At 41.4% G+C, this 15,884-nt stretch overlaps 1 protein-coding gene and 1 long non-coding RNA gene across 7 annotated transcripts in view; one reads left to right on the top strand and one right to left on the bottom strand.

Moving 5' to 3' along the window:
* Positions 1 to 15,491, top strand: part of ARHGAP19 (Rho GTPase activating protein 19) — a 66,648-nt gene extending 51,157 nt beyond the window's left edge. For 4 of the 6 annotated variants that reach the window (XM_019035191.4, XM_019035192.4, XM_004049876.5 and 1 more), the window contains 4 exons: positions 4,518 to 4,616; positions 7,868 to 7,978; positions 8,513 to 8,591; positions 11,604 to 15,491. In XM_019035191.4, the coding sequence (XP_018890736.2) occupies positions 4,518 to 4,616; positions 7,868 to 7,978; positions 8,513 to 8,591; positions 11,604 to 11,614 (300 nt within the window). In that variant the 3' untranslated portion in view covers positions 11,615 to 15,491. The other 2 variants (XM_055352629.2, XM_055352625.2) reach the window with 2 other exon arrangements.
* The window catches only part of LOC129524966 (uncharacterized), a 40,187-nt gene that overhangs the window by 20,260 nt on the left and 4,043 nt on the right, over positions 1 to 15,884 (bottom strand). The window lies entirely within an intron of this gene.

Raw genomic sequence — 15,884 nt, 5'->3', positions numbered from 1 at the left:
CATGGTGGCTCAGGCCTGTAATCCCAGCTACTCAGGAGGCCGAGGCAGGAGAATCACTTGAACCAGGAAGGCAGAGGTTGCCATGAGCCAAGGTCATGCCATTGCACTCCAGCCTGGGCAACAAGAGTGAAACTCATGTCAAAAAAAAAAGAAAACAAAAAATTGGTACATTACTTACTAACATTACAGATTTTACTTTTTTTTTCCCTAATATCTTTTTTTTTGCTCCAGGATCCAATCCAGGGTGCCACACTACATTTAGACACACACACACACACACACACACACACACACAACCTCTCTCTCTCTTTCTCACTTCCTTTTTCTTATTTTTCTTTTTTTTTTTGAGACGGAGTCTCGCTCTGTCATCAGGCTGGAGTGCAGTGGCATGATCTCCGATCTCGGCTCACTGCAATCTCCGCCTCCTGGGTTCAAGCAATTCCCCTGCCTCAGCCTCCAGAGTAGCTGGGACTACAGGCGCGTGCCACCATGCCTGGCTAATTTTTTTTTGTATTTTAGTAGAGACGGGGTTTCACCATGTTGGCCAGGATGGTCTCGTTCTCCTGACCTTGTGATCCCCCCACCTTGGCCTCCCAAAGTGTTGGGATTACAGGCGTGAGCCACCGCTCCCGGCCCACTCCCTTTTTCTTTATAGTCATGTATCACTTGATGATTGGGATATGTTCTAAGAAATGTGTTTTTAGGTGATTTCATTGTTGTGTGAACATCATAGAGTGTACTTACATAAACCTAGATGGCGTAGCTTAGTACACACCTAGGCTGTATGGTGTAGCCTGTTGCTTCTGGGCTACAAACCTGTAGAGGATGTTACTGTACTGAGTACTGTAGGCAATTGTAACAATGGTAAGTATTTGTGTATCTAAACAAAGGAAAAGTACAGTAAAAATACAGTATAAAAGATAAAAAATAGTACACCTGTATAGGGCAGTTACCATGAATGGAGCTTGCAGGATTGGAAGTTACTCTAGGTGTGTCAGTAAGTGAGTGGTGAGTGAATGTGAAGACCTAGGACATTGCTGACACGACTGTAGACTTTATAATCACTGTACACTTAGGCTAGACTAAATTTATAAAATTTTTTTCTTCAATAATTAATTACCTTTAGCTTACTGTAACTTTTTTACTTTACAGACTTAAAACTTTTTTAACTTTCTGACTCTTGTAATAGCACTTAGCTTAAAACACAACACTATGCATCTGTACAAAATATTTTCTGAATATCTTCATGCTATAAGCTTTTTTCTATTTTAAAAACTTTTAATTTGTTTGTAAATTTTAATACTTTTTAATTAAAAATTAAGACATAGGCTGGGCGTGGTAGTTCCCTCCTGTAATCCCAGCACTTTGGGAGGCCAAAGTGGGAGGACTGCTTTAAGCCAGGAGTTCGAGACCACCCTGGGCAGCATTGACCTTGTATCCACAAAATATTTAAAAAAACTAACTGGTCTCGTTAGTGTGTGCCTGTAGTCCTAGCTACTCAGGAGGCCTCAGCCTCAGCCTCAGCAGGAAGAATCGCTTGAGCCCAGGAGTTTGGGGCTGCGGTGAGCTATGATCCCCACCACTGCACTGCAGCCTGGGCAATAGAGCGAGACCATGTCTCTAAAAAATGAAAAAACCCCAAAACTGAAGACACAAATATACACATTAACCTAGGCCTACACAGGATCATTAATATCACTGTCTTCTGCCTCTACATCTTATTCCACTAGAAGGTCTTCAGAGGCAATGTCACTCATGGAGCTGTCATCTCCTATGATAACAATGCCTTTTTCTAGAATACCTCCTGAAAGACCTGCCTGAGGCTGTTTTATAGTTAACTTTAAAAAAAATAAGTAGGAGTGCACTCTAAAATAATGGTAAAAGGTATATATGATGATAAAAGTATAGTATGGTAAATACATAAACCAGTAACATTATTGTTGTTTTGTTTTTTTGTTTTTTGTTTTTTTTTTGGAGATAGAGTCTCGCTCTATCGCCCAGGCTGGAGTGCAATGACGCGAACTTGGCTCACTGCAACCTCTGCCTCCCAGGTTCAAGCGATTCTCCTGCCTCAGCCTCCCGAGTAGCTGGGATTACAGGCGCCCACCACCACGCCAAGCTAATTTTTTGTGTTTTTAGTACAGATGAGGTTTCACCCTGTTGGCCAGGCTGGTCTTGAACTCCTGGTCTCAAGTGACCCACCTGTCTCGGCCTCCTAAAGTGTTGGGATTATAGGTGTGAGCTGCCACATCTAGCCCATTTATTATCATTATCAAGAATTATGTACTGTATATAATGGTATGTACTAGACTTTTATACAGCTAGCAGCACCGTAGGTTTGTTTATTCCAGCATCACTGCAGTCACTTGAGTAACACATTGCGCTGTGATGTTAGGACAGCAGTGATATCATGAGATGATAGGAATTTTTCACCTCCATTATAATCTGATGGGACCTACTGTCATATACGTGGTCTGTCATTGACCAAAATGTCATTATGTGGTGCATGATTTTATTTGAACCTTATTTGTGGAAGAAACTATATTGTTTTCCATAGACTGAGTTGTTTTTTTTTTTTTGAGACAAGGTGTAGCTCTGTTGCCTAGACTAGAATGACGTGATCTCAGCTCACTGCAACCTCTGCCTCCTGGGTTCAAGCCATCCTCCCACTTCAGCCTCCTGAGTAGCCAGGACTACAGGCATGTGCCACCATGCCTGGCTAATTTTTGTATTTTTGGTAGAGACAGGGTTTCGCCATGTTGCCCAGGCTGGTCATGAACTCTTGAGCTCGAGTGATCTGCTGGCTTTGGCCTCCCAAAGTGCTGAGATTACAGGCATGAGCCACCATGCTTGGCCTATATTCTGGATTTTAATGATTGCATTCCTGTAATGTTATTCAACATGTTTCACAGTCCTGTGTTCATGCTATAAACTGGTAGTTAGATCTATTTCTAGAGGCTTGATCTGATTCTAATTCAGTTTTTCAGGCTAAGAACACTTTATATGTGGTGTATTTTTTTTTTTTTTTTCTGAGTCTGTTGCCCAGGCTGGAGTGCAGTGGCACAATCATGGCTCACTGCAGCCTCGACCTCCCTGGGCTCAGGTCATCATGATCCTCCCACCACAGCCTCCCAAGTAGCTGAGACTACAGATGTACACCACCATGCCCGGCTAATTTTTTGTATTTTTAGTGGCATGTACTTTTTAATATGCATTTTAAAAAGGCTCTGGATACACCTTGCTAAATACCTTCCCAGAACATTTTGCCAGTTAACACTCCCCTGAGTTGGATATGAGAGAATTTACCTTATTGTACCCTTGCCACCATCAGGAAAGATGCATTTTTTACTTGTCCCAGTTTATTCAGGAGGGATACTTACCAGCTAAGCTCTTCAGACGTGGCTAATTTTTCTGCCTGCCGAGACAATTAACTTTGAGAACCTCTTGGTACTTTTATGTAAAAGTAATTTTTTAACCTCCAGAACTTGAACTGATAAAATTTCCAAATTTTTACAGTTCTGAAATTTTAAAAGTATAGTTAGAAAAGGCAGAAGAGGCTGGGTGTGGTGTCTCACGCCTGTAATCCTAGCACTTTGGTAGGCCGAGGTGGGCGGATCACTTGAGGTCAGGAGTTCGAGATCAGCCTGGCCAACACAGTGAAGCCCCATCTCTACTAAAAATAGAAAAAATTAGCTGGGTGTGGTGGCGCACGCCTGTAATCCCAGCTACTCGCCAGGCTGAGGCATGAGAATTGCTTGAACCTGGGAGGCGGAGGTTGCAGTGAGCCGAGATTGTGCCACTGCGCTCCAGCCTGGCAACAGAGTGAGACTCTGTCTCCAGCAACAACAGCAACATCATCAACAATCTGAAAAGGCAGAAGAGTAGAAGAGTTAAATGCTATATTATTATTACTTTTTAAGTGGGAAATGAATGGCTAATCAAAGCATTGAATAAGATTATTCATTGCATTGGGTCTTCTCGTTTTCCACTTCGGATACCTCCAGAGAGCTGATGTTGATAGCATTGACAAGTCTGCATTCTGATGTATTTCCTCTGATGGTATTGTTGGCAGGCAGTCATGATAGATGTCTATTTAAAGAGTTCTAGTAACTTAAAAAAATTCTGCATGCAATTTATGTTAAATTAGGGACTGTTTTAGATTGTGCCAGTAACTGTGTGGTTCCAAGATGCTTTGTTGCAAAAAAAGTCTTGGTTAGCAGCTGGGGATTGTAGATAAATTTCATAAGCTCTCCAAGTCTCAGTTTTTTTGTCTGTAGAATGGGGACAGTAATTCCACATTCAGGGAATGTGGCGTGCAGAGCCCCTCAGAGCACTTGAATCCACTTCTTTTGGCATCATCATTTCTGACTTTGTGATTGGCTTTTTGACCTCCTAATCCATCTGTGCACAGACTCAGTTTTTCCTGGACTTTTATTTACACTTAGCTATTAGTTGTCACAGAATGCTGTGTCTTGATGGGAAAATATTTATAAAATGTTCTCCATGTTTTCTTTTAGTTTAATAAGCAATCATTGACCCAGACACCAGGGCGAGAACCTTCTACTTCCCAGGTACAAAAGAGGGCTCGTTCGCGTTCCTTCAGTGGGCTTATTAAGGTAGGTATGCTGGGCTGTCGTTTTCAGCGTTGATTTTTAGGAAATGTAACAATGTGATTTTTCTTTTGCATAAAAAGTTTTCTTCTGTTTTTTGGGGACCCTATAAAGGGCTATAAGGGGGTAAAGACAAAATGTTGAAAAGCTTTTATATTGCAAAGTGCTTTGCTGTGTTGCACATCAGAGAAGGGGCTCTGTGACGTGAGGAGGAGTAGAAGTAAGGGTCCTTCCTTTTCTTCTGGGGCTGAGGGGCTAAGGACAGAGTCTGCATTCCTGAGCAGTGTAAGAGGCCTCTTTTGTTTTCTGATCTGCTTCGAGTTACACACTTCTTTATGCAATTTGGTAAACCTGTGGAGAAGTGAGGAAGTTGAGACAGACTAGGGAAACTGTTAGAAAACTGGATTTTCCAATAGGCTAGTGAGTTTTGATACCCCAAATTTTTGTGAGCTTAATATTTTTAACAGTTGTTGTACTTTCTTCCATGTATCAAATTCAGTAAAAATCTTGTTTTTAAAACAAATACAAAATATGCTTCTGTGTTACTGCTGCTATCACCATGTTTGCAGATTAAATTTATAAGTCTTCAAACTATCGGAACATGTAGTGAAGGAATATTGCCATCAGGTGGCAGTAGATAACTTGATCATGGGGTTCAAATTTCCATGCATGAACTAAGGCAAGGTTTTGGTTAACTTGGAGAGAGATGAGTGCTATACACTGCTTTTCTTTTCTATTTTTCTTTTTTGGAAGAGATTGCTGCCCCAAAAGCACTGAGTATCTTTTTTTTTTTTTTTTTTTTTTTAATTTTTATTTCTGGGTACATGTGCAGGATGTGCAGGTTTGTTATATAGGTAAATGTGTGCCATGGTGGTTTGCTGCACCTGTAAACCCATCACCTAGGTATGAAGCCCAGCATGCGTTAGCTATTTTTATTTTTTTAATTTTTTTTGAGACAGAGTCTCGCTGTTGTTGCCCAGGCTGGAGTGCAGTAACATGGTCTCGGCTCACTGCAACCTCCCACTCTTGGGTTCAAGCGATTCTCCTGCCTCAGCTTCCCAAGTAGGTAGGATTACAAGTGCCTGCCACCATGCCCAGCTAATTTTTGCCTTTTTAGTAGAGAGGGGGTTTCACCATGTCGGCCAGGCTGGTCTGGAACTCCTGACCTCAGGTGATTCGCCCGCCTCAGCCTCCCAAATTGCTGGGATTACAGGCATAAGCCATTGCGTCTGGCCAGCTACTTTTCTTAATACTCTCCTTCCCCCCACTCCACCCCCCCAGCAGGCCCCAGTGTGTGTTGTTCCCCTCCCTGTGTCCATGTGTTCTCATTGTTTAGCTCCCACTTTTTTTTTTTTAGATGGAGTCTCTCTCTCTCACCCAGGCTGGAGTGCAGTGGCTTGATCTCAGCTCACTGCAGCCTCCTCCTCCTGGTTTCAAGCCATTTTCCTGCCTCAGCCTCCCAAGTAGCTGGGACTACAGGCGTGCGCCACCATGCCTGGCTCATTTTTGTAGTTTTAGTAGAGACGAGGTTTCACCATGTTGGCCAGGCTGGTCTCGAACTCTTGACCTCAAGTGATCCACCCGCCTTGGCCTTCCAAAGTACTGGGATTATAGGCATGAGCCACTGCACCCGGCCAGCTCCTACTCATAAGTGAGAACATGTGGTGTTTGGTTTTCTGTTCCTGTGTTAGTTTGCTGAGGATAATGGCTTCCTTTTGTTTTTATTTTTGGTGTTTTGCCCTGCTTTTCTTTTAAAAATTACTTTGTTATTAAGATATATAATTCCAGCAACATAGGGAGCTCTTTGCTTCAAATTTAAAATTTTTGCCCTAAAAATAAATAACTTGTAATATTTATTTATTTATTTATTTTTGAGACAGGGTCTTGCTCTGCTGCTCAGGCTGAAGTACAAGTGGCACCATCATGGCTTATTGCAGCCTTGATCTCCTGGGCGCTCAGCGATCCTCCTACTTCAGCCTCCCAAGTAGCTGGGACCACAAGTGCATGCCATCATACCTGGCTGATTTTTAAATGTTTGTAGAGATGGGGTCTTGCTGTGTTGCTGGTCTTTTTTTTTTGAAACAGTCTCGCTCTATGCCTCAGGCTGGAGTGCAGTGGCGTGATCTCAGCTCACTGCAACCTCCATCTCCAGGGTTCAAGTGATTCTCATGCCTTGGCCTCCCGAGTAGCTGGGATTACAGGCATGCACCACCACGCCCAGTTAATTTTAGTAGAGACAGTATTTCACCATGTCGGCCAGGCTGGTCTCAAACTCCTGGCCTCCAGCGATTCACCCGCCTCAGTGTCCCAAAGTGCTGAGATTACAGGTGTGAGCCACCGCTCCCGGCCTAAAATATTATTTTTGTGTTTTCCCTCAGCCTTATCAAGGTATAATTGACCATCTAGCCTGTCTGGATCCCTTTTTTGGCTAGAGTTTTTTCCTCCAGAACTCCTCTCATGTAAATTATTTATTAAATCAGAATGTTCTGAATATTGCTGCTGATATTTATAATGCAGGGTTTAATGTTCTAGTTTTGATATGTTCTTTTTTTAGAATTCAAATTTATTCTCTAAGGGAAAAAAAAATTTCTCCAAAGATGGTAGAATTGTCACTGTTGGCGGTTACCTAAACTACATCATCTTCTAAGCTGTTCAGAGATGAAAGGGCTTTTAGTCTTGCTCTGAATGTCAGTATAGTCATGTGACCCCCTTAAGAAGGCCTCTACCTTCTTGTGGCTATATTAGTAACTCTTATAGAATGTCTCCAAATGTTCCAGTCCTGTGTGAGTAAATGACAGGGAGGAAGAAGTGCCTTAGAGAAGAGCCAGCCTAAGTATCCCTCAGTGGTGAGTAGGGAGGAGGGACTTTTTAAATAGTTGCCAGAGACAGCACATCTTTGGGGAAAAAATTATATGATGAGTAACTGGTGTTTCTATATTGTGAGTAACTGGTCTCAGAGGCACACTGTAATTGACCTATATTAGCTTGTTTAAATCAACTATAAAGTTGCTTCTAACCTTTCAGCCCTTTTAAATGTGGAGGAAAAGTGATCACTTAAACAAAAGTAATGATTTTGGGTTTTTTTGGTAACATGCTTTGGCCTCTCTTGTATAAGATGGCCTGAGAGGGTCCATACAGGATTATCAGAATGCTGAGATTTTTTTAACCCAAGGACATTACAGTTTTGAAGGCTAGTATAGCTCCACTGTAGATGCAGTAGGTGTTTATAAATCAAATGTTTTCTGTTCTTAAATCAGCGGAAGGTCCTGGGAAATCAGATGATGTCAGAAAAGAAAAAGAAGAACCCTACTCCAGAATCTGTGGCCATTGGTGAATTGAAGGGAACCAGCAAAGAAAATAGGAACTTAGTAAGACACTGTTCTTTGGACTGTCTGTCTGTCTGTATATATTTGTAGAAAAGAGGAAAATTGATATACTGTCATCTGTTTTACTGTGTTTCTTTGGGCCATTCAAATGGCTTTTTCTCAATCCTTTCATTTATGCTACCTTCTTTCTGTTGGTTTTCATTGACTCATTCAACAAACACATTTTGAATTCAAGAATGGTATCACTAGTCACAAGCAGATGAGTAGTACAGTACAGTAGCTCCTTAAACAAGTGCTGGAGGAAGCAGTTAGTTCTTACTGGAAGATTCCACAGGTGACATTTGAGCCAGGCCTCCTAGGCTCTATATTACCTGTGGGGTGGTGGTTCAAGATATCCTAGGCATGCCTACTTCATTAAGCCAGCAGTAAATCAGTTAAGATTAATGAGATATAAATACATCAGTCTCAGAAAAACTCTTCACATTGAAATTGAACAAATAATTCATTTGTTAGTAAAGTCTGTCTATAGGAATGCCATTAGAACATTGAAACCACTGTACAATTTTCTTATTACAGTTATTTTCTGGCTCTCCAGCTGTCACGATGACACCAACAAGATTGAAGTGGTCTGAAGGGAAGAAAGAGGGGAAAAAAGGTACTAATTGTACTTACTCTCTGTTCTTACTAAATGTAATTCCTTTCTGCATCTAGTCAGTAGCATTTGTTTGAATTCCCAGGATAGTACATTTGTAGTCAGAAGTGACATAAAAATTATAAGGCCAGGTCCTTGCCCTTGAGTTCATTCACCAGATGGTTATTGAACCATTTACTCAGCATTGTCTTGGGTGCTAAGGGTAGAGCTGTGAACACAGACCCACATGGTCCCTGTGTTCTTGGACAGACAGGACACATGGGGGAAAATACCTTAAGAATACTTGCGAAGCAAATTAAAAACAAGTGTAAATGAATTTGTGGAACCAAGTTCAACAGTGCTGGGAGTATGCTTATGGAATAGTTAGGTTCCCTTTCTGTGTAGGCCAGCCCTAATTAGTGAAGCTTTCTAGATCAACAGCTCGTGCCTAAGGATCCTGGAAGTCATATCATACAGCATATTTTGGGGGCTATTTAGGACAAAGAGGACTATTTAATGCTGGGACTGCTGATTGTCCCAGGCTCTTCTGGTAAAAGCCTGCTGTGCCTTCCTCTGAAGGAGCCAAGTGGGTCAATGGAAAGGCCGTGAGATTTGTGGTTAGTCCTGATGGGAGTTATCATTCCTCTGACCCAGGAAAACCACCCATTCTCTATGAATTCAAGTTTTCTCCTCTGAAAATGAGGATAAAAGTTACATCTACTTCACAGATTTATTAATTTATTATGAGGCTCAATTGAAATAATGTTTTGGCAGCACATTGTCATTGTTAAATCATTAACAAGTGGTTATAGTTGTCACTGTAGAAAACGGGCTGAAACCTGGTCTTGTTATATAAGGCTCATGTGGCAGCTGAAGTGAGTCTGGTTTGACATGATTGTTTTATCACTGGGATATGAGCATAATTACTATTTGAGACATCAGCAATAGACAGATCAAAAGCCTAATCCTTATGGATACATTCTTTTCTGGAAAATTAGATTTCAGTATATTCTTCTTACTTATCCTTGAATGAATTATCTAAACTCTCTTTTCTTTCCTCATTGCTTCTGTCTTCCAGGCTGGGCTGTCTAATTGAGACAAGATGGGGGTTTGAGTTTTTTGTGTCTAAATATTTCTGTATGTCCATGAATCAAAACCAAGCATAAGTTATTTTTGAAGGCTACATTGTTTTGTATCAGTTACAACTTTTGTTGCTGTCATTTTTGAAAGACATGCGGAAATAATATCTTTCTGTATTGACAGCTCTACCTTGGAAAGAAAGAAAGATGTTTTTTAAAAACCAGTTTAATATTTCACCAATAAGCTTTAGAGCAGGGATTGTTGACCTTGTCATCTGTGGACTTCCTAAATGGTCTAATAAAGTTCCCGGTATTGTTGATGCAATCTTTTGTGTAGGTACATATGTGTATTTTTCTGGGGGAGAGAATATATGGTTCTAATTAGATTCTCAAAAATGTTAGTAGTTCAGAGAAGTCGAGATAATGAATGACCCTCAATTGGATCAGGCAATGGCATTTTCACTTTACTCTCTCCTGGTCACTTCCTCTATCTGGAAATGCCTTCCTGGTGTTATGATGCTACATTATTCTCGTTCTTCTTCCTCTTTAATTCTTTTCCTTATCTGCAGTGGCTTACTGTTGTTTGCCTATTCCACTACATCTTTATTTTTTTCAATGCTCTATCTTAAGTTCTGCTCTTAAGTTCTGTTCGTTTCTGCTCCTGCTTCTCCTGCCTCTTTGCAGCTTGGTCTCCCTCCACTGCTCAGCTCTGCTCTCTGTATGATAACTACTTCCAGCCTGGCAACGCCAGGTCTGAACTCTCTTCAGACATTGGCAGTCTCCAAGCCCACAGATCCAGGTGCCTGCCATGTATTTCTTTTATACAACAATGAATATACAACCTCAGATTTCTTGATAGTGATGTTTATAATAAAAGTAACATATTCTTTGAAGAAGATAATGTAATTTTATTACTGTGATCAACAACATAATCCAAAAAGACTATTATTTAGTACAGGATTTCTCAACCTTGGCACACTACTGACATGTTGGTTCAGATAATGCTTTGTTGTAGGAGCTGCCATGTGCATTGTGTGATGAGCAGCCTTCCTGGCCTTTACCCCATCGATGCTGGGAGCATCCTTCCCCCAGTTGTGATAAGTAAAAGTGCTTCTAGACATTGCCAAATGTCCCATGGTGGATGAGGAGGCAAAGTCATCTCCACACGAGAACCACTGATTTAGCACCTACTTATTATGGCCATTATTTTCAGTAGTCAAAATCTTACCCATTCTTCAAAGTCTAGCCTAAATCTCACCTCCTCTTTGAAACTTTCTCTGGCTAACACAGCCAAATATAATACTTTTTCCTTTGAACTTATTAGTGCTACAAAAATATTGACACTTAGTATGATTTACTGTATTTACTTCACGTGTTGTCTTATCTCTGTAACTAGTTTTTCTTCTAGAAGACAAAGGTCAGACTTAGTGTATTTGTGGCCTTCTGTCTCCTGTTCTTCTCATCCTCCGAAAAATGACAGTGCCTTGTGCTGAGTCGGCTTTTAGTAAACATTGAGTGTTGAGAGGGGCGGTGGTGGTAGGAGCATGAGTTCTGCATTCAGCTGGGCTTGGGTTCCATTCCCAGTTTTGCTGCTTAATAGCTTATATGTTAGTCCTCGGGCAAATGAACTGTGTAGGCTGCGGATTCTTACTCTGTAAAATGGTAGGAGTAGTACCTCATATACTGGTTATTGTGAGGATAAATAATGTACGTAAATAACTTAGAGCAGCACAAAATATGTACTTACTGTTAGCTGTTACGGCCATTAAGATGATTTAATGAATGAGATTATATCAGGCAGATATTTATTTGGTAGAGTCACACATTCTTAATTAAACTCATTAGCCCTCGGTTTGGAGAAAATATTAAGTGTAGACCCTGTAGCTTTTGAGTGCGATGTTTGCAAAAAGAAATATTTAAGAACATGTCTAACACTCTTGTTTTTCCTTCAACCTAGGATTTCTCTGAAGGATCCAGAGCTGTCTCCTATGGTCCATGCAGAATTTTCTGTTTAGTGGGCAGGTGTTATTCCTGCCCACAGCAAAGCTTGGACTTGCAGCTTGCTTGCTGCATTTTGAATTGTCAAAGCCAACTAATACCGTGACCCGACTGATACCTCTAACCCCACTCACTGGATGATGTTTGCAAGCTGTGCCTTCTGAGAGAGTGCTTAGGCCCTGTCTCTCTTTTTTAATATTATGGGGAAACCACTAACTATCCAACCAGCTTATACAGCGCAGTAAGATGGGCTTCAGTGCTCATTCAATGTGTTTAGGCAGATTCCACTTTTGAAAAAAAATATGAAATGTGTGCTCAACTGCCAGTAATTTTTTAAAAAGCACTGTCCCAGTGGATTGATGTTGTTTTTAATGGATATTTTGGGTTTTTCTCTGTTTTGATAGTATTGGGTATTTGGTTGTTTTTGTTTGTTTATTTCTTTGTTTTAAAAGCCATGTTTTTGGATGGGCTCTAAGCTAGATATCTTTCCCTCTTTTTCACTTTGAGCTTTGGGAAAACTCTTTATCTTATGAGGCTGTATTCCTCAATACCTAATTTGTGTCCAAAGAATTTATAGCTTTTCTGGACATTTTTTATTATTTCTTGGGTCTGACATCAGAGTATTTGACCTGCAGTATTGAAAAAGGAGAATTCAGAATGATACAGTATTTTAACAAATCTTAATTATTAAACTCTTTTCCTTCCTTCCATTTCTCCCTCCCTTGTCCATCTCTCTCTCTCTTTCCCTTTCCTCAGTGATGTGAAAATAATTGTGTTTTGCTGAACTTGTTATCTTCATTCAATTTCCTCTTGACTAAAACATCTGTGGTGCCAACGTAATACTTCTGAACCAAATCACTGTGACTCAAGGAAAGTCACTGACAGCATAAGAGAAGTTTGCTAAAATATTTGTATCTGGGGGAAGCTCTGGAGTGTGCCTAGGAGGGGGCTGGCTGCCTTTATGTCCCAGGATGACTCTTTATGGGTGGGATTACATTGCACTCTCTGAGGGTGCAGGCTAGACCGTCTCCTGAGAGGAAGTTAGGATCAGAAAGAAGAAGCAAGCAGCAGCCTCTGCAGGGCTGACAGGATTTAAAGGAGAGAATGTTCTTATTTGGAAGCAGCTGTGGCTTGTCACCAATGTTCAAGGAGTGTTACTGTTCCGCCCTCTCCTTGTCAGAAGGGACACAGGTGGTAATTTGGAGATGGGGCCGGAGCTTCTGGCTTTTGGATTTGGCAGAGAGCAGCATGTAGCAGGGGGGAATGCTCAGGTTTGTGCCTGGCTCTGTGGAGCTGTACAACCCTTCTCACCCTGTGGGTTGGAGCCGAGTCAGGCCATTATGGGGAAGCAGTTGCCCCACAAAATGTGGTTTGCTGACCTATTTCTAAACTGTTGAATATGCTGCGCCATTGCTGAAATGAAAGATGACTCTGGGGGAGCAGAGCTTGGCCTTGTGCCCAGCTGGCAGCCCTCTCTGCCAGCCTTTCTGCTGCTTTTGCTGCTGTAACAGCAATAGTGGAGAAAAATGTAAAATTTGGTCTTCCAGCTTAATGCAGTGTGAACAATAGATGGTTAGGAAAACAAAACTGCTTAGAAGCCCCTTTCTCTAGAGCAGTTTTATGTCATTTTTAAAAACACATATTAGCAAATTCATTTGCGTAGGTTTCTATTAAATATTTGACTTTTTTTTTCTTATTAAGAAAATGAAATCCCTTACACCAGATATCAGTTAATTCAAACAGAAAACCCTTTTGGTATCACCAAATTGAAATGGTATTCTTCCTTAGCTCTTCCTTCTTTCCTTTATTTGTTTAGACGTGCTTCCTCCTGAAGTGGTGCTATGGTCTGTTAAACAGGGCTGGCATCAGGTAGAGGGAGCAGAGTGGTGACCTGATAGCTCCTGTCATCGTGTTAGTTTTTGATTCTATTTAAGGGAAGTAGCTGAGATTTAGACGGATGTAGATGCTCTTTGGGTGAATGGAATCATAAGCAAAGGTTGTGTTCTGGGGTGAGGATCATGAGAGAGATATTTATCACATGCACATACCTTTATATAGCTGGTCTCCTTGGGTGGTTTATGTGTGTTTTGTTTATTTATTGAATATGTTTTCCCTTGCTTTAGGGGTTTTATAGGTCATTTTTCTTAATAGAAGCTGTGATCGACTTAGAATCCAAATTTGAGGAGTAAGCAGCATAACCTTCTACCTTGTAATATGTAACTATTCTAATCCTGTGGAATCTTACGGAAAACACAGAGAAAACCCCTTTTATCATTTGCCACAGAAGGCTGCTGTCTCCCTTCTGATTTGGTGGGCAGGTATTGTTTTTGAGCCAGTATTTAACAGAGTTTTTTAATCTATAAGATTTTTTTTGAATCTATTTCATTGTGTTTGTTTTTCATGTTGGAACAATCTCTCTGGAAGTGCCTTTTCTTGTGGCAGATTTACAACTTCATTTCTTTCTGGGGTCACCTGTGATGGGCTTTGATGTGGTGTCAATTTGGGGCCTTGTGTTTGTGCCAGAGGGATACACATATTAAACTGCAGGCCACCTTCCTGGTCCAGACTGTACTGTGTGAACCCCACTGACTAAATTAGTGAGAACCATAGGCGTTGGAATTTCTCACCTTTTACAATGATAGACTTTTGCATTGGGACCAATGAATCTGGTGTGAAAAACCCTGCTGTAGTAGTGAAAGAGCATCAGGAGATACTGACTGTACCTGAGGGCCAAAATAGGAGCAGGTAACGAACCATAAAAAAAGGAGCAGGTAATGAATCGTAACCAAAACTACAGTTGATCCTCCGCAAAGGAAAGCTCTTTACCCAGAATGTCCTTCCAGAGTCATTCAGGAAGGACAAGGGAACACCCTTGGGAAATGGGCTAGTGGAGGGCTGTTGACTGCAGTGACACCTGGGTGCTCCGGAGGTATCTGTTCTGTTGACCTGTAAGGAAGCAGTTGATCCTAGAGTGTCAGAACAGAGCCATTCTCTCCTCCTGAGTAGGAACGTTTCTGTTCAGCTTCCCTCACAGCAGCCTGTGTTAGCATGCAGTTGAAAATACTGCCGTCTAGGAGAACCTGTGGTCACTGGGAACGTGCCCCACAGTGACTGGCCATGCAACCAGGTGATTTTTAGGAATAGATGTCTCTAGACTCTGTCTCCTTTCCTACAAGGCCTCACACAGATGCTTGAGGCTAATGGCCCCCATTCTGAGGTCATTTTTGTGTAGAACTCCTTTCCCCAGGAGAGAGCCTTATCTCCGCCCTCCTTTACCCTGAAGGCTTCAAACGGAAGACAGGACCTAGATCTAAACCTAGATACTAGCATTTTGTGGGATTGTCTAGAATTTGGGGAAGATTTGGGTTCCTAAGATGCACAAGCGTTTTACACCAGTGGTGATTAACTCAACTAAAACCCACTGTAGGAAGTTAGCTTCCCCAGACAGCTAATGCCGAGATCTTCTACCAGCGTAGAGTTGACAGAAGCAGGCCAGCGAGGAGGTGTGGGACATAATAGCCTGAGTGCTTGAGTTACCATGGAGACTGGAGTGTGTGAGGCCACAGCCTGTGCTAAAGAGCCATGGAGCCCTCCCCTGGCCATGTCTGGGGACAGATAGAACCTGTTGGGGGAAATATTCCCTCACCCCAGGGTTCTTTCTGCAGAGCAAGGGTTGCCTTTGTCTTATCCCTGAGCTTGCTCAACAAGAGAAACAAGGTTTCTTAAGTGTTTTGGTTAAAGTTTTCATTCTTATTTGACTATGTGTATGTAATTGTAAAGAAACGATCCTATGCATTGTCTTTTATATTCTTGTAATATTCTGAAATTAAAATTGTTTTGTTTCATATCCAGAGGATTTGACTGGTCTATTCACATTTTGACTGTTGATGTTGAAGAGAGAGTTTTTCTCTTGTTCTGAGGAAAGTGAAGCCTCTAGAAAGGCTCCTCTTTGGCTTGTTTTTAGGTGGGTGGGTGGGTTCAGGAGGAGCGGGGCTTTTGGCTGATAAGAAGTATGATTTGGAGCCTCTGGGATCCTGAGCTTCCTAATTTCCCATGGCTGAGTCTAGAATGCTTCACATAGATTTCAGTTTCTCACATAATTTTTATTTCTTCATTTAAAAATAAGGAGTGATGGTTACAATAACAGGAAAACCTAGATGAAGTTTTCATCTGAGGCAGGAAGGTGTGTTAGACAGCTCATGTTGAAATGTTCCTGCTGCTGTCTTAGTGGGCTTGGGCT

This window comes from Gorilla gorilla, chromosome 8 (assembly GCF_029281585.2).
Source record: "Gorilla gorilla gorilla isolate KB3781 chromosome 8, NHGRI_mGorGor1-v2.1_pri, whole genome shotgun sequence".
In the NCBI taxonomy this organism is placed as follows: domain Eukaryota; kingdom Metazoa; phylum Chordata; class Mammalia; order Primates; family Hominidae; genus Gorilla; species Gorilla gorilla.
Note: the sequence above shows the minus strand (reverse complement) of the source record. Positions and strands in the feature narration are given on the sequence as shown.